The sequence below is a fragment of the Alligator mississippiensis genome, chromosome 1 (assembly GCF_030867095.1).
Source record: "Alligator mississippiensis isolate rAllMis1 chromosome 1, rAllMis1, whole genome shotgun sequence".
Classification (NCBI taxonomy): domain Eukaryota; kingdom Metazoa; phylum Chordata; order Crocodylia; family Alligatoridae; genus Alligator; species Alligator mississippiensis.
In genome coordinates this window covers 162,686,292-162,708,315 of record NC_081824.1, presented here as the reverse complement: position 1 = coordinate 162,708,315, position 22,024 = coordinate 162,686,292, and the positions used below count along the sequence as shown (strand labels likewise).

Here is a 22,024-nt window from a genome sequence, read left to right as displayed (position 1 = left end):
ACACCCATAAAAGAGCTCAAGGGTTTCCCTTTACAAAACCATGCTGACTCTTCCCTAGCACATTATATTTGTCCATCTAATTGCTGATCTTATTCATTATAGATTCAAACTTGCCAGGGTGGAAGGGAGACGCACTGGTCTGTAGTTTCCAGGAATGCTTCTATGGCTATTTACAGACATAACCCCCTCCCAACTCCAAAACAGTGCTTTACTTTAAAACTCTACGCCCATGCTGAGCTCAACACATGCACAGAAGAGGCACTGTGATAGTTGGACCCAGCTTGCACAACATTTGCATAGACTGGATGCTTTAGTGGGGCTTTTTTGGTGCTTTGATCTAATAGCCATTTGAATCAGCTTTAGACAAAAGCACCAAAAAGCCCTGCTGAAGCACCCGGTCTATACAGATGCTGCAGAGCCGGGGTCAAACAAATGCGCTGCTTCTTCTGGGGGGGGGGGGGGGGGGGGGGTGTTTTTTGTTCAGGTAATGCCCATATACTTGGAGAAAAGAACAATTCTACCACACAAGCTTAGGTCTCCTGACGTCTTTTTACCACTTCAGATGAGTCAAAGTAGAAAAGAGAAATTAGTCCAGCGATCCTTTACTGATTTCAGAGTCTTTTGTAATGAAATTCCTAAAAATCTTAATTCATATGGAACGCTTTTCACAAAACATTCTGAAATATGGCCAGCTAGCACCTTCTCCTCTGACAGTTACTAAGTTCAGAGACATCGTTTCTCAAATTTAAATCAGTAACCAAACTTCTCTCCATCAGCCTTAGATTTGGGGGGGGGGGGGGTGATGATGATACAACATTTCATAATTCATAGCATGACAAGTCCTGCTCTACCACAGATTTCTCATGTCATCAAGGGCTCATCACTGTCTCCTCAGCTCCCCACCTTTGAAACAGTTATAGTACTTCCTACCCATACATGGCTCTTATAAAGATCAATATATTGAAGGTTGTAAGGCACTCTTACTATATGAGTTCTGTAAAGTATCCAAAATACAGTTGCAAAAATTAAAGAGATTATTTCATGTATTAGGGCAGACTGATGAAACTGGACACTTTTTAGAGTATAAAACTGCATCCTGAACTGAGTGTAGAACTGAAGCTCTTTGTAAAGTTTTAAATTCGTTATGGAAATCAGTGCCATTTTGTTGTTGCTCAGAACTTCTATTTTGGGGTTGTGTCTGTGATGAGGGGAAAAAAAAATCTTTCTATTACAGATGAAGCAGAATCCTTCTCCTGATTTGATTCTTGCCACGAAGGATAGAATAGAGCTTATAACTGGGAACGTCTGAAGTGCAGCAAATAAATGCTACAATTATCTGCACGCTGTCTTCAATTCTGGTAAGAAATATAAAACCACTTTTTTCTAGGACACAGAAGGGGTGGAGAAAATTGAGCAGAATTAAGAAGGTTAGCACATGAAAGACAAAGCAATCTGTAAGCAGCTTTGGGCAGAATGCTGACCAACAAAGCAGCATATTCCATTTATGGGCTAAACAAATGAAGATCAGCAACCAAAGGTTATGTTTGAACATTTCATAGCATGGGTGCTTAAGCAGAGTTTCTCAGGTAGACACTTAACTGTCAACTTAAAATAAATCAGACTTAAAAATCAAATACAAGAAACAAAAAGTTAGTGTAATTGTAAAGTTACATAAGAGGGGTTTTTTAATTTTATAGTCTAATTTTTGCATAGAACTTTTCCACTTCTCCACTTGTGTAACTTGCATGCCAGAGAGACAATAAAGCAGTAACTATAGAACCATAAAGATAGACATAATCAAATAAATTAGTTAATACTTTTAAGTAAGTTTCAAATTGAGTCACTTTAACTGGCAAACTGTTTTGCTATTGCTTTAAGGTTTTTTGCCAATTATGTTGCATTTTAACCTCTTAAATATTATCACTATGGTCTGCATGGAAAATAAATTAATAAGTTGAGTTCATAGTTTTGACTATACCATGCTTTTAGTCTAAAAAAATCCTTCAATTCTTAAGATAGCATATGAGTCTCAGAAAGGTTTTTGCTCCATACATGCAGGCAAATTAGAAATAAGTGTCTCCTGATACTTTCAGTATTCATGGCATATTTTTGGAGAAAATTAATTCTACACTTGTTAGATTGAAGACCAAATCCCAAGCAATGGTAGATAACTTTTGCTTTAAGCAAATGGTACAGTTACATATAGAAAAATTATATCTAATCTCACCAAACTAAAATAGCACTGATAGTATTAATGTTCACTTGCATTATAAGCCTAAAAAAAATCCTACATATGCCATCACTACAGAAGTAACAGTTTGCTAGTAGCTTTATTATTTGGCATTTCCTGATACTTGAACTATAACACACGACCATAATATTGCCCTTAAAGTATGTAATAGGAAAGGTGCTTTCACAATTGTGACTATGATATATCTTTTGGATTCTGGCGTTTAAAAACCTTATTCGGGCCAGAAGACAGCCAAGTACTCTAACAGAACAAATGATATTAACAAATACCTTTGTAAGAATGGACGGTATTTATATAAAACCTTTAGAATAGAAATGATCACATAGATTTTTCAAAGTAAACATGGGGCCAGGACACTCAGCATTCCATAATTTCCTTACAATATACCAGAAACTGATAGACATCCCCTGATTAATTAGGTGCTGGTGAAACCAAACCCACCTGACTGGAGATGTCCATTGCGGCATGCCAGGTTAGTACTGTCATTATAGACCTCCATTTGCGGCTTGGAAATTTGCAAAACTGCCTGCAGCTTCTCTATGCAACAAACAGAGGGGAGGGAAAAAGGACAAAATAAACAAATAAAAACAAAAATGAACCAATGAACTTTATGTACTCTAATCACACAGAAAAGTCAAATTTAGCTTCAGTCTCCTTTGTAAAAGTATTGCTGCCTATTCTAATTGTTTTTGAAACTGTAAGTTGTATATAGCTATATTCATAGATATAAACTAGCTGTCAGTAGCTAAAATAAACCAAAATCAAAGCATCAGGATTTCCCCTTCCTTTTCCTCTCCAAGTTAATGCATAGGCTTTGTGCAATAAACCCAGTGTTCAAAGTTCTTAATTAATGGCTCCCATTGACCAACTTCAAGGAGTAGCTCCTTTTTCCATATATGATACGCTTCATTTGAAGGTCAAGGGGGAAGCAAATGAAAAACAAAACCTAGTCCACATTTTTCAGTTAACTCCTCTGCTACAAATAAATTTTACTTGTCAGGTTTGATATTCAAGATACTGGATGACTTTCTAGATGTCATATCTGAATAAAAGTCTATTTAGGTCTTACTCCCTAGGCCACCATGTACAATTTTGAAGTTCCATAAAATACCCTTATTTCTGAAGAAGTTAAAACTAATTTCAGTAACATCTGAAAGCTAATTTCATGAAAACAGTTTACGATTGAATAAATAATTTAAAGGGACTCTCTCATAAAGAGTCATGACACTAAGTAAGTCTGTTCATGGCACCTAGTCCATTCATAGTATTGGGCCTTTACAAGTTCATCTCTCTCAGCTTTTTTACTTTAAATAGATACACTCACCTTCCCAAGTCCTGCTCTGCTAATGCTAACCTTTATCATCTACATATGTCAGGTTCCTCAAGAGAACTTAGCCTTCATGATAAGTTTCTACAGTAATGGGCACAGTAACAAAACCCAAATAAAATACAAAAACCCAGAACCCAATTCCATATTGATGTACAGAATATAGCCTAAAGCCACTGCCTTATTTTCCTCTCTTTAAAACCTCTTAAAACATTGCCAGTTACAATCTGCTAAAAAAAAGAAAAGATGCTGGAAGTAGTCTTTTTTTAACTTTAGTACCAAACTATTCTCATTACTGTTCCTAAGTATTCCAGCCCCCACACCTCCAGCTCCTTTTAAGGGCTTATTACATCCATTTTGCCAAAGAGCACTGTGTTAGACAACTTTGTTTATTATGGATATAGATATCTTCAACAACAACAAAAAAAGAAAGAAAAATAAGGACAACTGGTAGGGGCTCTTCATAACTTACCAACATGAGTGCATTTATGTATACCGTATTTACTCGAATCAAAGATGACTCCAATTATAAGATGACCCGCCCCCAATAATACAATTCTATATAGAGAAAATTTGTAAATTTAATATTTTTTTTCCAGGTATAGAGCCTAATTATTCTGGAGGTCTGTCTTAAATTTGTCCCCCTCCCACTGCCATAGCAGGGAAAACAAATCTGGGAGTCAAGTAGCCCTTTGCCCCTCACCAGCTTCTTTCCCTTGCAGCCCCTTCCCCTCTCCCCCTAACTGTCAGACATTGCTCTTCCTGAACACACGGAATTGAGGAGTAAATTTGAAAACACTGACGTTAAAATAAATTTGTATGTAGTACCCATAGATTTAGTTCACTTTTTGAAACTGCTGCAAGTTTTAGCACAGGCACTCCATAAGCATATTTTAACTAACACTTTGGCACCTGCTTATGTACAGAACAAACTATGCACAATATTAATCCAAAGCCAAAGGGTTCACAACTTATAATAAAGTTAATTGGGCTGGGCCCCAGGGAGTCAACAGCATTTCAAGCCATGGTGACCCCACAGCTCAGCACTACTCAGTATGCATGTGTACTCCAGACACCCAGCACAAAGGATCCACCCATGTGCTAATTAGCCTTGCAAAATCATGACAAGAACACCCAGTGCTAGTCATGAGTCCCGAGATCCTCCAAAAATTGATATGCAGATGAAGCGCAAGGCAACCTGGTCTGGCTTCACTTCATGGAGGGTGGGGCCCCACTAAACATATGTGACAAGCTGGGAGAGGGCCTGACCAATGGATGGTGGGTGAACTGTTTGAGGCACCGTTTTGTGATGTTTGCCAGGCATCTAAAGCTGGTGAAGAAACCGCAATCCTTGGAAAAGGGAAAAAAGGTGCAGCTCAATTCTGGGAGTGGAGAGGAAGCTGAAATTTCTGCATTGTGGCTGCTCACCATGACGTAGAAAACGAGAAGATGCTATGGGGGGCTGCACTCAACAAGCATTGTTATATAGCTGAGTTAGATAGGCTGTGCTAACCTATATTTGTTGCCCACTCGAAAGGCCCACCAAACTGCCCCAGGCAAACATGACAGTGGAAGGTGCAAACAATTAACTACCTACTCTGGTGCTACCCATAAGCCAAGGGGGTGTGGTGAATAATCTTTACTCCTTGTGGTCATGACCGGGGTCAAGACCCTAAACATAGGAACAGTACTGTTCAGTCACGTGACCAAGCAGCAGGGGACCTCAACAGCCCGCTTGGACCGGTTCATCTCCTGCCTCAGAAACGCATACACAAGACCAGGAACCTGCTCATGTATAGGCACACAAGCCTCTCAGTTGAGGGCTGTGTCAAAATGGGACAGAGATGCAGGGATACTACAGGAAGTTGCCAGAAGACATCAGGGAGATGGCAGAGATCATGTCGAAAAGAAAGACTGGCACAGACTGTTCAGAGGTGGGACAACCAGTGAAAGTGACAACAACCACAATGACAGAGACGACCACAACAACAACAACTAAAGTGATGAGGGAAAGGACTGGGGAATTGGGAAGGCGAGTTGGAAGGGATGGTAGGTGGAGGAGAGATGAGGAGATGCAGAGGTGGTCCTTTATGCAATTGTTATGGCTAACACACACAGACACACACACACACACACACACGCGCGCGCGCTCAATATGGGCCATGAATTTTATAACCACACTCAATGCTGGCTGCATTTAATCAACTTAATAGTTGATTTCCATTGCTAAGCATGTGCTGCTTTTGGGAGCAGTTTAATGACAGTCAATGCATTTAATGTGGTTTCCTTGTATGTGAATGTAAAATGAGGGGCTTCCCCCCCCCTACATACTGATTGGGGGGAGAAAAAACTGGTCTTGTATTCGAGTAAATACAGCAATACACACAAATAGTTAAGATTTGAATTCATTTACCTATGGCAGAACACAGGCCATTTCTTGCAAAAAAACAAACAAAACAAACAAAGAAAAAACAACAAAAAAAACAAACCCTCAGCCATTTTCATTAGGGCCAACATCTGATGTAATCATTAAAAATCCTTCTTCTCTTCCTGCATCCTTACACAAGACTCTCTAAAATAAAAGCCTCTCCCTGCCGATCCCTAAACTTTTCTTCAATAGGGCTATATCCCCTGGAAGAACCTTAATACCAACTCCCAGGTTGGCGTTTCCTCTTTTAGAGACAAAGCTGTTGTTCATGTTTTTATTTGGAGTGAATGTATAGTAAAAGCAAGAATTAGGTATGAATATTATGTTATCCTTGTCAGATTAGTGTATTCTAATCCAAACCCAAAGTTTAAAATGCCATTCATTAAGTTTTACAGTGCCCAAGTACCAATGTAGTGGATAGAGAGGGAATATTAACTGATGATATTTTGGTAACTGAGGTCAAGTCATTTTGTAAGAGTAGTTTTACAGCACGGCTGAAGGTGAAAATACCTCTCCCTGCACAAAACATTCAGCTCAATTTCCTATGTTTCCTTCACCAGGTAGAATGTTCAAAGTCCAGTCAAAATACTGGAGGCCTATTTAAACTCTAGGACGACACTTCAATGAATCACTTGATTCTGAAGCCAAAAAAAGAGCACTCCACTTGACCTAACTTATACAACAATCAAAACTGCATCTATGCTGTACGCTTATGTTTATTAACCTTTAGTGAATTAGTAACTTTGTGAAATGTACATGCTTATATAGTTAGCTGAACACTTTTGCCAAAGTCTTGAGCAAACTCTTAGAAGCTTTTATTGCTCCTTGAAAATAGCGCACAACAAATTGGGATGCTAAAAACTTTTAAACCTTGTTGGCATAAAAATGTACTAAGCAGATCAAGCTGGAAAAGAAGTAAATGTATAAGGACAGCAGGTATTATTCAACTTGGATAGCTGCTCTTAATGATGTGCCAAGTACATATCAAAAATAAGACGCATGTCCTTGCTAAATTTCTCAGTATTAAATCTTGTTCAACTGACAGTTCTTCCAACACACTGGATTTCTCAGAAATCCCAGAACTAAAGGATTTCTCAAAATATCTCCTCTGTAAGATACTCACACACTGACTTTGAAAACAAATTTGAAAGAGACTGAAAATCTGCCACCACTGTGCTATAACCCTAGGAGAGCAGAAAAGAAGAGCAGGAAGCTCGTCAAAATGAACAAATTACGCAAAGTTAAGGAGAGAGGAAATTTACCATGCATCAGCTACTCAACAGAGGCAAGAAACAGTTACTACAATCCCACAGCAAGAAAAAGCATCTTCTAAGTGAAACATCTAAGTTACCACCATTTAGCTCCTACTTACCACAGTACAGGAGCAGATGCACAAAAGTTGAAAATAAGGCTGTTTCATGTAAGTCTGTGTAATGTGCTATCCAATCTGCACACCAAAAATGTAGGCCTTATATTTCCTTACATGCCCCTATTTCTATTAAAGTCCTGTTTATTAGTGGTAAACTAACCGATTTGTTAGACAACATAATCCACTGTTCGTTTAGCACTAGTAAGCACTATAAAAAAGATGACATGCAAGGAAATACAAAGTATATATTTCTTCAAGTCCATTTATGTCGTGTAATGGTTCTCCCTATCAGTTATTAGTTAACTGGTAAAAGGGTACCACTTAAGATAGACTGAACTGGCTCAGGGTTCAGGACAAAGGCACAGTAAACCAGGTCAGCCCACAGTAAGGCAGGTCTAGTGTTCATAGTGCACATAAAACAGTGTAAGTTCAGTATTTAAGGGGACACTGCTGTAAAATCCCACCCCCAAAAACATTTTTTTTTCATTTAAATGTAATACATTGGACCAGTGTAAGTAAGTGTCCAGTATATTAGAGACTTGAATTCATCTTGGGTTAAAAGGAAAAAAGCCTATTTCACAAGAAATTAGATGACCTGTGTTCTCCTCTGTTCCCTCTCCCCTCTAGGGAAAAGTTCCCTTTTCATTTAAAAATGTTCACCGACAAATAAAGAAGGGGCAAAATTCTCAACTGGAAAAAAAATCTATTTTAACTCTGTTACTCTGGGGTGGGAGGAGGGATTGGGGGGGGGGGGGAGAAGAGAATGGAGATAAAATTTCTTTAAATTTAACAAAAAAAATGCAGTCTAATACTTTTTCCATATTACTTTATTCCAGTGCATGTGAACATTAAAGACAAACTCTTAGAGGCTATTTACTAGGGGTGTGTGAAGCAGGCAGTATTCAATTTGGATTCGGCCTGATTCAGGGGACAGTGATTCGATTCGCTGATTCGGATCACTCTCCCGATTCAGTTCAGCTGAATCTGAATCCGAAGATTTGATTCCTATTTGGAGAATCAGTGATTCAGCCACAGACACAGCTTTATATGTTTTTTCTACATACCTTGAGGAACCAGGCATGGCTCATTAATGCTGAGATGCTGGGGTGGATGGAGCATCCCATGAGAATGCAGGGGGGCCTCCCACGCGCTTGGCAGTGGACCCGAAAATGGACCAGAAGTACTTTGCTTCCATGGGACACTCCATCCACCTCACCATCTCAGCGATCACGAGCTGCACCTGGTACCTTGAAGTACGCAGAAAAATCATATAAAGCTGTGTCTATGGCTGAATCGTTGAATCTCTCCCCAAATCAATTCAGAGGCTTCCAATTTGATTTAACAAGATTAAAGGGTCTCTTGATTCGATTCAGAGATTTGCCTGCCGAATCGGTCCAAATTTCCTCCGAATTGAATCAGCAACCAAAGCTTCGCACAGCCCTACTATTTACTATGTCTAGCAGGCAAATCAATATTCTCATTTAGACAGAATTTATGTTTGACTTCTCTAAAGAAACTTAGTTATGAATCAGGTATCCTTTTACTTAAAATTTCCTAATTCTTGGATTTCTGTTCTAGTATGTTTCGTATGTACAAGTTTAACTGAAGTAAAAAATGCCCAGATGAAAAATCTGAAGTAGATACCACTTTTCCCATTAAAGTTGGGAACCATCTTTTCCTCATGAGGGAGTTACTAGAAACCATTAAACCTTTGTGTGTAAACTTGGTTGGGGCTTCTGCCTTTGGCAGTGTTGATAAAAGACATATGGAACTATCTTTCAGTGAATGGAAAATAGCCACCCCTCTTAACAACAAGCATTTTCCCCAACATCCTGTATTTTAGAATCTTAAGCAAAGCTGAAATGAGCAGATCCACACATAGGAAGGTCTGACCTACCACCCTCCTAATCCAAAAATAAGGGCTGGGAGGGGAAATATAACAGGGAGCCCTTACACTGTTACTGGGAGAAGGCTGGTGGACAAGCAGAGTCCACACAGGCCCTTTGAGGTAGTTCTTGTGGCTCGACAGGATAGGAATGTAGATAAAAACAATACAGGAAGAGGAGACAGGGTTTCAGTACCACCCTTAGCAGGGCAATTTATAACACTAAAATCAAGCAGGCCAACAAGAGAACACTGGGCTCACACAACAGGATAGGATGGACTGGCTGGAAAGGAAGAGACTTACCAGTATAAAAGTCTCTCTCTCAGGCCAGCAGACTCATGCTAGCCCTGACTGGGGAAGGATGAGGACCTGCCAGGCAGTCTGCTGTAGAGCCTGGAGGGGCGGTAAGGGAAGCCCCTGACATGCAGACAAAAAAGCCACCAGTTTTGTTTTAAGTTTGTTCAGAGTGGGGATGATTTAAGTTCATCTTATTTCTTTGTTTTGGGAGTCCCTGCTGTGCTTATTTGTTGTATTTTAAGTTTAATAACCAGAAGACCAAATTATGGCTGGAAGGCATCGTTAGGAGGCCACACATGCACGACCAAGAGCCACGGTGCATTTTAAAGCCCTACCTGGGGCAAGGGCATTAGTAGAGAGAAACGGAGAGGAAAAGATGGCAACTGAGGCATGCTGCAACCAAGAGGGCCAGAGCCTGAGACCCAAGAAAGAGATAGGCTTGGGCCAAGAAGCTAGGCCAGAGCCAATAGGCCTGGGCTAGAGGCCAACAGCCAAAGTAACCTGAGGGCCAAGGCCAAGGGCTGAGTCTTGTACAGGAGAGTGAAGGACAATCAAGTGACATCTTTGAGGCATGGGCCTTTTATGAGGAAGGCTGGAGCCCACAATTGGAGCCCTTAAGGCTTGCTTAGGTCCACTAGGGTCATGAGTTATGACTGCTGAGTTTAAGTCATGCCAACAGGGGATGTGTAGTTCTGACTGGGCACGTGAGCTGCCCTTAGAAAACAGGCAAGGTCCTGTTAGCAGACAGAAAGCCCAAAGACCATATACCGAATTTGCTAGGCACCATGGAGATCACTCTGGGACTCATGGTCAGCCTCCTAATCAATGTAAAAGGAACATCAAGCAGGGGCAGGTGAGAAAGGACCTGCCTAATACAGGACCTGGATTAGAGCAGGTCTATGGTGGCCACAGGGGGCATCATGGCAGCCCTCAGAGCCCAACCTGCAACAGAAAGGTTGATTATTTATTTATTCTTAAGTCAATCAATGCTGTTCAGCTGCAATTTTATCATTACTATAACACTTCTGATGCAATGCTACTCAATTCCAAGCCTCCACATATTCTTATGAACATGAAGTCCTTTCTTGTGCCTCTTGATTTATACCGACTAGGGTGACCCAATTCCAGTGTTTGTGATGCTATGAGGATCTTTAAAGTATTCAGGTTCATCCAGCCTCCTGAATAATTGCGCATGGCTGTCATTCTTAGGGAGCTGGAACAATCTGTCTCAATTGAATAAAAATTGCACCACTGAATCCTCCAATCCAAAGCACAGAAATTTGGAAATTGAACATCAAGCCTTACAAAAGGTATAAGATCTTCAGCCAGCTTACAGATGTAAAAAGAGAAAAACCAAAACCAAAATACCCAGAACTTTACTTTCAGCTCAGGATGCCACTGCACCAAGCCCAGCACATGTCCAGAAGAGGCATCATGTTAGTCGTACCCAGGTTGCTCAACGTCTGTATACATCACGTTCTTCAGCAGGACTTTTTGGTGCTTTCATCCAATAGCTGATTCAATCTAATACCTGATTCAATCAGCTATTAGATAAAAGCACTGAAAAAGCCCTGCTGAAGCGCCCAATCTATAGAGACACTGGGAAGCCAGGTCAAACTAACATGCTTCCTCTTCTTGTGAAGTGCTGTCTTGTTTTGCCTTTTTCCACTTCTGTAAGCAGTCTAAATGGTTTAAGATGGAAGTAAAGAAAGGTAGATAGTTAAACTGCCTGTCAACCAACAATAAAGAAGGCTCATTTATTCTATCATGAGATATTTAGAGCTGCAAAACATTTAAGAGTTGATTCTGGCATTAAAAAGGAAAAGCCCCATGCTTTCTTTGCTCTGCCTAACCCCATTTTCTTCTTTATTACACCAAATTTTGAACAGGTGCTGAAATACTAGTGATGAAGGATGCTGCCATATAGAACAGACTAAACTAAAATAAATTTGCACTAAAACAAACTAAAATAAAAAGTTTCAACTAGAATAATGCAGAGCTTCAGGACCCTACTTCATTTGTTACTTACTAGTACTTCATTCTTCTGAGGCTGCACATTGAACAAAGCATGGAAATAACATGCAAATCATATGTATTATGGTAAGCTTTAAGATGCAGAATTAAATTTGCACATACCACATTAAACTTTCTGACTTCAGCATTTCACTTGTGCAGTCTTTACCTTCTTTTAGCATACCAACATGCAACTCTGTTAGCCACCTAGCATACTGCCATAATAGGGGTAAAATGAGATCAGATACTGCATGCAACATGCAAATGTTGTTTAAAAAAATTATACTGACTTTAGATCAGATCAGATCACTTTTGTCTTTTTTTCTCCCAACACACCAACCTAACTGTAACTGAAGTAATCTAAGAATAATCTGTTCCAGTTCATTTACTTTGTGCACCCAAAAGGCAGAGCATAACTGGTTTTACTGTCATGTTCCTCAAATACACCATTTAACCACTACTCTGGGAGGCAGCTCACATACAGGCTTTCTGCTATACTCTTCAATTTAATATTAAGTTATTTAATATTAAGCACAAGTATTAATATTAAACAGTAGAAGAGCCAGTGCAGTGAAGCAAAAAATCCTGCACAGGCTGGAAAATGGAAACAAGCAGACAGTGGATGGCAGCTCAGGAAAACTATTCCCCCTTTCCATGTCAGTACACAAGACCAGAGACAATGGAAGCCAAAGCAAGAAGGCAGGGAATCATTTTCTTCCTTGGTATAATCACTCCATAATATAGAGGGCAATGGGAGCCAAATGAAAAGGAATTTTTATTCCCATACTTCTCTAGGTTTTCAGAAGAAATTAGGATATCTTGCCTCAAATTCAACAAACATAAAAAGACAGCATTTGGCAGACATACAGTGGAATGAAATCTAAGCAGCATGCTAGTGAATACAACAGAAAAACTGCTTTCCTTTGCTGATCAATACTAGGAAGACAAAAAAAAAAAGCAGAAGAAAACACTTAAATGGAGTTTAAGAGAACCTTAACAAAATATTTAGGTACTCTCACAGAACATGTGCGTGCATGTTTGCTTGTTTTTAAATTGCACAACAACATGTAATTGTCAATCATTTCTGTTTTAAGTTTGTAGCATTTACAATGATCAAATGCAATGCATTTTGCTCATGAAATGATCTTCACCATCTATTTTAAATCCTAAAGTGATGAGAGTTTAAGTTATATTTCAGCAAGTTTAAAAGTCTTATAAGCAAGACTGAAGGACATCCATCAGGGATCAAATGCAACTGCAATCTTAATATACAAATGGTTTAACTGTATAATGATTACTTCCCACAGAAGACAGCTATACCTATATGGTTCGCCCAGGTACAAAATCCAATGCACTTTCCTAACTACAGCCACAAGTGATATCACAGGCAGTTATGGGTAGGCGGTGCCAAGTCACATGAGGGTCTATTTAGAAAAGTTGGATGTGGACAAATCCATAGGGCTGGACACAATGTACCTGAGGGTGCCGAGGGAGTTGGCAGATGTGACTGTAGAGCTGTGGGCCATTATCTTTTGAAAACTCATGGTGATTGAAAGCGGTCCTCAACAACTGGAAATGGACAAATATAGTACCCATCCTTAAGAAAAGCAAGAAAGAGGATCCAACGAACTACTGACCAATCAGCCTCACCTCAGTCTCTGGAAAAATCATGGAGAAGGCCCTCGAGCAATCCATTTCTAAGCACTTGGAGGAGAAGGCAATTAGGAATAGTCAGCATGGATTCACCAAGGGCAAATCATGCCTGACCAACCTGATTGCCTTCTATGATGAGATGGCTGACTCTGAGGATACAGGGACACCAGTGGATGTCATATACCTTGACTTTAGCATGGCTTTTGATACGGTCTCACACAACATTCTTGCAAGTAAGCCAAGAAGTATGGGTTGGATGAATGGACTGTGAAGTGGATAGAAAACTTGCTGGATCATCAGGTTCAGAGGGTAGTAGTCAATGGTTTGATACCTAATTGGCAGTTAGTATCAAGTGGAGTGTCCCAGCGGTTAGTTCTGGGGGTGGTGTTATTCAATAGCTTAATCAATTACTTGGAAGCTGGGAAGAAGTATATCCTCAGCAAGTCTGCAGATGACACCAAGCTCAGGGGAAGTAGTAGACATGCTGGAGGGTAGGGCTAGGATTCAGAGAAAACTAGACAAATTGGAGGACTGGACCAAAGAAATCTCACAAGGTTCAATAAAGAGAAGTGCAAAGTCCTGCACTTAGGATGGAACAATCCCATGAACTAATACAGGCCGGGGACCAACTAGGTAAGCAGCAGCTCTGTAGAAAAGGACATGGGGGTTACAGTAGACAATATATTGAATATGAGACAACAGTGTGCCCTTGATGCCAAGACGACTAACGGTATACTGAGCTGCATTAAGAGTAGTGTTGCCAGCAGGTCAAGGGAAACAATACTTTCCCTGTAGATGGCACTGGTGAGGCCACATCTGGAGTACTGTGTCCAGTTTTGGGCCCCCACTACAGAAAGGATGTGTACAAATTTGGAGAGAGTCCAGCACAGGGCAACAAAAGTGGTTAGTGGGCTGGGGCAGATGACTTCTGAGGAGAGGCTGGGGGAACTGGGCTTATTTAGTTTGGAAAAGAGAAGATAGGGCAAGGGGGATTTAACAGTAGCCTTCAACTACCTGAAGGGCAGTTCCAAAGAGGATGAAGCTAAATTGTTCTCAGTAGTGGCAGATAATAGGAAAAGAAGCAATGGTCTCAAGTTGAAGCAGGGGAAGTTTAGGTTTGATATTATGAGAAACTCTCTCATGAGGAGGGTAGTAAAGCACTGAAACAGGCTTCAGAGGTTGTGGAATCTCCATCCTAAGAGGTTTTTAAGACCTGGTTAGACAAAGCCTTGACTGGAATGATATAGTTGAGGAAGGTCCTGCTTTGAACAGGAGGTTAGACTTGACCTCCTGAGCTTGCTCCCAATCTTAATTTTTCTATGATTCACTATAGTAGTAGTGCTTTCAAAGTAAATGCAAGTTTTCCAAAATAACTTTAAGATACCCAATCCTTCCAAGCCTGGTAGTTATAATATGCTGTCCGACTACTGTAAAAGGAAGAGTGAACAGCAAAACCAAAATGGGTTATGAAATCCATAAGAAGCCAACTGCAAGAGGGTAAAACTATACATGAAACTTTAAGGGGGGGGGTGGAGGGAAGGAATCTACAGAATCAATAGCTTACTTGCTCTCCAAATTTAAAAATGAAATACCATAAAGCATGATGCATAGAACAAACTTTCCAAAGTCATGAATAGTAACTAGTACCTAGAAGCTGCAAACGATCCTTGGCCATAGCCATATTAGTCATCATCTTAGACTGTAGACGTCGTGCTCGTTCGCACTGATCACCTTGCAAAGAGTAAAAAAAAAGTCAACATTATTGGAATATTAGATTAAGTACTTAGAACACCCACCTCCCTCTATCCTTGTAAAAGTGACACTTACCTCTTTCTTCACCATTCCCCCACCCCCAAAATTAAGAGGCTTTTGGAATTAAGTTATTTAAACCATAGTTAAGAATCCTAAAGAACATTTATTTTTTTTTCTTTTTGGGGGGCGGGGGTGCAAGAAGAGAAGAAAAGCCATTAAGCATACTATCACCAGCCCAAGGAAATTAATTATCTTGAGTTATATTCATGGAGCATAAAAATATATAGCAACAATAATATACAATTTTATCCAGGGACCTAAACTCTAGAAGATAAAATTGGAATTCATGCTAAGAAAAAAAGTCAGTAACAGATATTTTCTGTTATATAAGTTTTACTGGGCATTTTCATGATCCAAACTGTCCATGATTTTGAATATCCTGAATATACTTAATCAAGATTTGCCATTACAGTGGATCAAAAAAATAAGTTAGGACAAAATTAACAGAGCAATGGTTCTATTTTAAAACCAAAACAGAATTTTAGTTACATAAGTGTTTCTCATTTCACTATATGGAAAAAAGTTAAAGGGCATTGTCAAAAGCATCAAACTCCATTAGGAAATATTCTGCAAATACTTGTCTAGCACCCAGTTGAAACAATGTTTATTTTGTAAAATGATCCCCCTCATCTGACAAGTGTGAAAAGCTGCTGAACTTTCCTCCTTTTCTGAGAAAAAATGACAAAAAGTACTTTGTGACTTAAGTCAAAACTTTACATAAGATTAAAAAATGGCCTTACCTTGACCAACAACTAAAACAGCTATTCCTTTTTCCAGTTCTTCAATTCCTTTCTTATACCATTCAATAGCTTGCTCCTTTTGTCCTGCTGAAAAAGGAAATTAACCTATTAGTTTCCATATTGGATTAAACTCAATAATTAATTAAACAGTAATCACAACCAGGGTGCCATGGAACCCTGAGGTGCCACAAGATCCTTTGCAGAGTGCCATGAGGCATGAGAATAAGCAGGTAAGCACAGCCTCAGGCTTGTCTCTGCGTGGCTGAACCCCTACACCCATCACCTGGTCCATCTGCAAGGAGGTAAGAGCAACACACTATAAAAACTGTTTATTAAAATTGAGTGACACTCAGTTCACAAAAGTTATGGAGGGGTGCTTTGAATCCCAAAAAGCTGAGAACCAATGATTTTAAATAAATCTTAAAATAGTTTTAGGCACTACACTAGCATCAAATCACTTTCCAATACTTCAGGAACATTTCCCCAAATGTTTTAAAAGATATCCAAAAACAGAAGAGGAAATGGGATTGACTACATGTTCTCAGATAAAACTAACAATGAAATAGGCTGGCAAAAGCTTATCAAATTAGAACAATCAAACTGAGAGAAACCACTCTTTTCTAATCTTTCTATTACACATAAAACTGATATTAAAAGTATAATATTACAGTATAATCATTTAAAAAATGACAAAGTATCACAGGGATTGATGAGGTAAAGATATCTGACTTAACAACTATGTCACACTGACCCTACAGTGTATATTTTCAATGATTTCAAAGCAACTACTTTCTATAGTGTCATGGTGTTTATAATGCAAAAAAGATGCCTATAAAAACTTATTTGGTTATTCACTCCCAACACAAAAGCATCATGTGTCAAAAAATACACATCACCCTCTCCAAAGAATTATATAAAATAAGGGGAACTTCAGTGAATCAGTGCCACACACGAAAGCTTACAATGCTCCTGCAGCCAGGGACTGTTTTGGAGTTCCCAGCATGGGTATGCTGCAGACTCTGACGGGTAGGGGAGAGCAGTTCTAGCCCCCCTCCTAACTTGGTGCCTGAAGCAGGTGCTCTTCTCACCTGGTAGTTACACTATTGGGTACACTATCCATCAAACTTAACAGTGTTTTTGGAATGTCACGCATGTTTTCTTGAGTTTATTTTACTGATATGGCATGTATAGTCACTGCATATAGCTAGTGTCAAACTGTATGCAGCCCTATCATTGGGTATTTTTACCTGTGCTCCGGAACACAGCACCTGGCATTTTAATTAATGAGCTGTGCTAATTAAAATCCCCCTCACATCACGTGCATCAGCATCCTCACACTGAAAAAATGGCAGCGGGGCAATTTGAAGTAAAACATGTTTGACAAGCTTTAGTTCAAAGCACCCCACTGCTATTTCCAGCATGTTGGAGCAGGCTCTGTGCACATCTATAGGAGCCCTTTATTACATTAGTATGAGTCCTAGTATTTGATATGAATGTAATTTTTATGTTCCATTTTTTGGCCAAGACTATTTAGTAGAGCAATCATTAACTTCAGTGTTCCTTCCCTATTCACACTTGAGAGAAGTAATCGCTGAGCTATGACATGGGTATGCTGAATGCCCAGTCATATTGACCTTTGTGAACAACACGGTCTGAAGTGCTATAGCCAGGTGCTTCCACACCAAGATGAATTTACATTTTAAAAAGGGGTGCCTACAGCAAGAACAACACCTGGCTGGCTATTCAAGTCATTCAGGGATGGACATTTCTCACAGCAGGGAAACTGAGTGAGAGACAGTATCCTTGGATATGTTTGAAAGGATACAAGTCTCCTCCTGGTCAAAATTATATATCAAGAAGGACTTCTAGTCTGGTAAACAAGCATACCCTTCGATGGCAAGAAGTGGCATGTACTGTATGAGCTCTCCAAGAATGCAATGTATAATGTATGTAAATAGCCAGATAAGATAACATACTTAAGCCCTGCCATGAGAGCAAGTGCTTGTCTAAAGTTTCCAGGACATAAAATGGTTTGGCCCTCAGCCTGTGGGTAACAGGCTAACAGGGGAAACTGCAAGGACAGAAAGGTCAGAGGCAGCAGCTGCTACTTGACCTGCAATGCCAAGCAGAAGCTGCATTTGTACATTTAAGATGCAAGTTAATAGACTGTTGTGGTATTTCCTTCTGTTTATCTATTCTTGTATCTCTGTCTCCATCTCACATATGGTTACTTATTGTTTGCCTTTGGATCTTTGTTTTATAGTAAATCTTTTTGTTCTCTTTTATAAATGACTACAGTCATTGGTAAAGGTGACTGAGTATTTGACCACATAGGCAGGCCTCTTCTATTTGGGGGGTGGGGGGTGCCAAGGAATCTAATAATTTTGAGTATACGACCAGACAACTATGCAGTTCTTCTAACGAGCAAAAATCCCTTCTGTTAAGTGATGGAAAGACCTGGGCAAGGTGGGTAAAGCTGAAGTGCCTTCAGTCAGGGAGATGGCCTTTGGAGCATCTCAGCCTACTCTCAGTGGTCAAGCAGACAATGGCAGAGAGGGGTCTAAAACTAGAAGGCACCTCTGCAAGTGTTGGGACACCCTGGGGGCATATCACAAAGGTGCACCCCTAGCCAAATCCAGGACTAGAATGTATCACAGATCCCACCTAAAAAGACTTCTCTAATCTATGCTGGGTGACAGTTTCAGTGTAAAGTGTGTTGAAATTAAACCCACGTACACTTTCCCAAAGACTCGTGTATCCAAATGATATTCCAGTCTATTTAATCACAGTTAGGAAAATGAGTCATTTAATTAAGCACTCCTTTTGATTAGGCAATACAGCAAATCAACTGTATTCACCAAGATTAAGTTACCAGCATTCTAGACAAGCTTCTTCTATATTTCCCACACCACTAACAATTACAACAAAGGACTGGAAGAGACATTAAGCACAGTCCCCTGCATTCACAGGCAACCCTTTGTCAAAGAATCCACAAGATCATCCATTCCAACCCATGTTCCACACTACACCACAGGGAACCCCAGGAAAAAACAATGTGTCCCAACTTAACACCAAGAGAGAAGAGCACCACCATACCCTGTCAGTGAAAAGGGAGAACGTTTGATTCAATCATCTTAGTATATATTAACTAGAGACAACAATGCTTTGCCATGTTGCACTGGAAGACAAAAAGACGGTATAGTTTTTGTCTTTTGTGTTGTCAGATAGTTCCGAGAGAAAAATTCCTCCTGTTGCTGATGCCTTGCAGGTTCAGTACTGGCAACCAGTTCGACTCTGTGCACAAGGAAAAAACCTCCATCCAGGCACCAAAGATGTTTCTAAGTACCAACAGGAACATCAGCATACCACAGCCAATTTCCCATTGCTACCTATGGCCAATGTCCCAAGTGTCAGACGAAGGCAAGAACAATGACCCCAAAAGCAAAATAAAAATATTTGAGGTGAGGAGGAAAGAGAGAAGGATTTCTTCCTTGTCCTAACAGATAAGCAGCATAACACCGGAAACATGTGATTATCATACCTCTTCTGCATAAATGGTTTTCTTTCAAGCCCCATCAGGGGAGAATACTAACTCTTGATTTCAGGCATTATATGCACTGATTATTGCTTTGGGATCCCTGCCTTCCTCATATCAGGCTATGCCACCTGGAACTTGTCAAACCCATCTTTAAGCAATCCAGGTCCCTAGTCCCCGTGGCCAATAGGCTGCCAGTTGGACAACTCTGTGGTAAGTTAAACAAATACTGCTCTTTTAAATCTACCCTTGTGAAAGTGAGCCTAATAACTCTTTTAGTATCTGTTATACTTAAATCCATCTTTTTTTTTTTTTTTAACTACAGATAACCAGAACTATACACTGAGTTTCACTAGTTCCTTCGGCAGACAAAGTTCTCTGAGTAAAGCTTTTCTTTTTGGTATCCAAAAGCTGGAAAAACTCTTCTTTGCAAGTTATTTGAGTTGGTCTAATAAAAGATATCAGATTTACCCAGAGACCCTTGTCCACCTATGCCCTTAGAGCAACACAGCTACAACCTATACCCCTGTAACCAGTTCCTTCTGCACTGGTATTGATGTTTTTGTGAGACTACTGAACAAACAATTTAAAAAAAATCACCCTGCCTAATGACACCCTAGAATCAAATTAACATTTTTCACAGCCAAATGAGGGGAACTCATGGCCACCCTACAATCAACCAATACACTGAGGTTCTTTTCTCTCCACTGCCTCCAGTATGACACCCCACCTTAAAGCTAAAGCTTTAAGCATTAGCCCTAAATACTTAATTTTGCACTTCATAACATTATATTGCTCCACTCCACAAGGTTATCCAATTCCTCCTGCGCAGTAATCTGATCCTCTTCCTTGCTTGGTGTCCTGTGTTGATTTTGAAAATGATCATCTAGTTCCTCTAAGTCACTAATGAAAGCCTTAGAGGAGCAGATCCCAGAACCAATCCTTAAGGAGCACCACTAGAAATGTCTCTCCAATCTGGTAACTCCCCTTCCACATAGCCCAACGACATCTCCCTTTCAGCCAATGCCTTAGCCACCTTACAGTTAACAGTCTGCACTGTCTTTGGTTAAATACTAAAAGAAAAATGATCAGCTACTTGCATCAAGTACTGCACACAATACTCAATAAGTAGGCGCACCACAGACTTACACAGCGGCATATTTTCTGTTTTAGCCTCAATTCCTTTCCTAAAGATTCTTAACATTGTATTTGCATTTTTGACCACTGAATACTGAGCTAATATTTTTAGGGAGTTTAAACTGAGAAGCTCTGTCTTTTGTCTATTATCTAGTATTCTGCATGGTGTCAGCCACCATACTATTTAAGTACTGTCCTCCGAATCTGCTCAAGATTCATATCATCCTTTATCTACTAAACACATTTTACACCCTTACCCTTACATTTTAAGCACACCCTTCCCACCATCTCTTTTCTAGAAGCCAAACAGATTCATAGATTGTAAGGGTGGAAGAGACCTCGGAAGATCATCAGGTACAGCCACAAACATTTAAGTCTCCTTCCATCTTGGCTGCTAAGGGGAGTTGTGTTCCTAGATTCTGCAACAACAGGAGCTTTATTACCTTGGCCTGTCTCTAGTTTCCTTTTCTTGATTATATGTCTCCTAAGTAAGATCTCTAGTGTCTCTACTGCTGCTTACAGCAGTCTCAAGGTAATTTCAGAGCTTCACAATCACTAAGAACACATGTTAAGTTACCCCAACCCTGTTAGATTTCACCCCTTCTACTATTTGGTGAACACAAAGATGAAACCACAACACTTAGAATATTACCTTAGCAATAGCAAAGATTAACAAACCAAACAAAAACAAGATATGCCCCCCCCTCACCCCACTACACACACACTCTGAGTCTATGGTTTGCCCGCCCTGTCACCATACAAATTCCTTAAGGGTAAATGGATTTTCCAAGCTTCACTACTACTGTTAAAAGACCACAAAATAAAAACCATTAATCCTACCAAAAGTTCAAAAGCACAGAAATTTCAATGATTTCTACCCAACATTTCTTAATTACTAGGGGTGCACCAATATATTGGTTGACTATTGGAACAGCACAGATAAAAGGAGAAATGACATTATTAGATGTCGGCTTTTTTTGGTCGTTGTAGCTGACAGTTACAGAGTGCCTTGAGCAGCATAGTCCAGCCCCTGTGCCCCATTGCTGGCCCGAGACCACAGCAGACTACAGGTCCCAGTGAGCAGCAGGAGGGAGAAGGGGTGCCAGTGAGCAGTCACAGGGCACTGAGCCCAGCAACAAAGGGACCATTACTGGCTCCTGCTGCCACTGCTATGGCAATGCCATGCGTATAGCAGAGGCCTGAACACTGGTGGCTGCCGTGGAGACACTGGGCTGTGCACAGGTGGGGTAAGGTGCCTTGCGAGAGACATTCTGCTCCACCAGACACCGGGCGCCTTCTCTCCGGCGACTGCGGGAGGTCGGCTGCACAGGGCCACTGGTGCTGAGGCAGCAGAGTGCTCTGGGGCTCCAAATGTGCCTGGTGCCATTGTCTGCGTGAGGGTCCACCCCGCCCACCTCGGACAGCAGCATGGGCTGCAGGTAGGAGCCCTGGGCGAGGGGGTGGCGTGTGAGGGAATAAAGCAGTCATTGCCTTTCTCATTGAGGGCAAGAGCAAGCAGGGGGCATGTGTGCATGTTATAAATGCAAAACAAACCAAACTAAAAGGTTTATGTCAGT

The 22,024-nt window shown here is 40.4% G+C and overlaps 1 protein-coding gene across 4 annotated transcripts in view; it reads right to left on the bottom strand.

Moving 5' to 3' along the window:
* Positions 1–22,024, bottom strand: part of SPAST (spastin) — a 67,906-nt gene that overhangs the window by 41,830 nt on the left and 4,052 nt on the right. Inside the window, exons 2-4 of one of the 4 annotated variants that reach the window (XM_059716184.1) lie at positions 15,776–15,862; positions 14,871–14,954; positions 2,693–2,788 (exon numbers count right to left, since the gene is read on the bottom strand). In XM_059716184.1, the coding sequence (XP_059572167.1) occupies positions 2,693–2,788; positions 14,871–14,954; positions 15,776–15,862 (267 nt within the window). The remainder of the gene's footprint in view (positions 1–2,692; positions 2,789–14,870; positions 14,955–15,775; positions 15,863–22,024) is intronic. The other 3 variants (XM_059716186.1, XM_059716193.1, XM_059716191.1) reach the window with 3 other exon arrangements.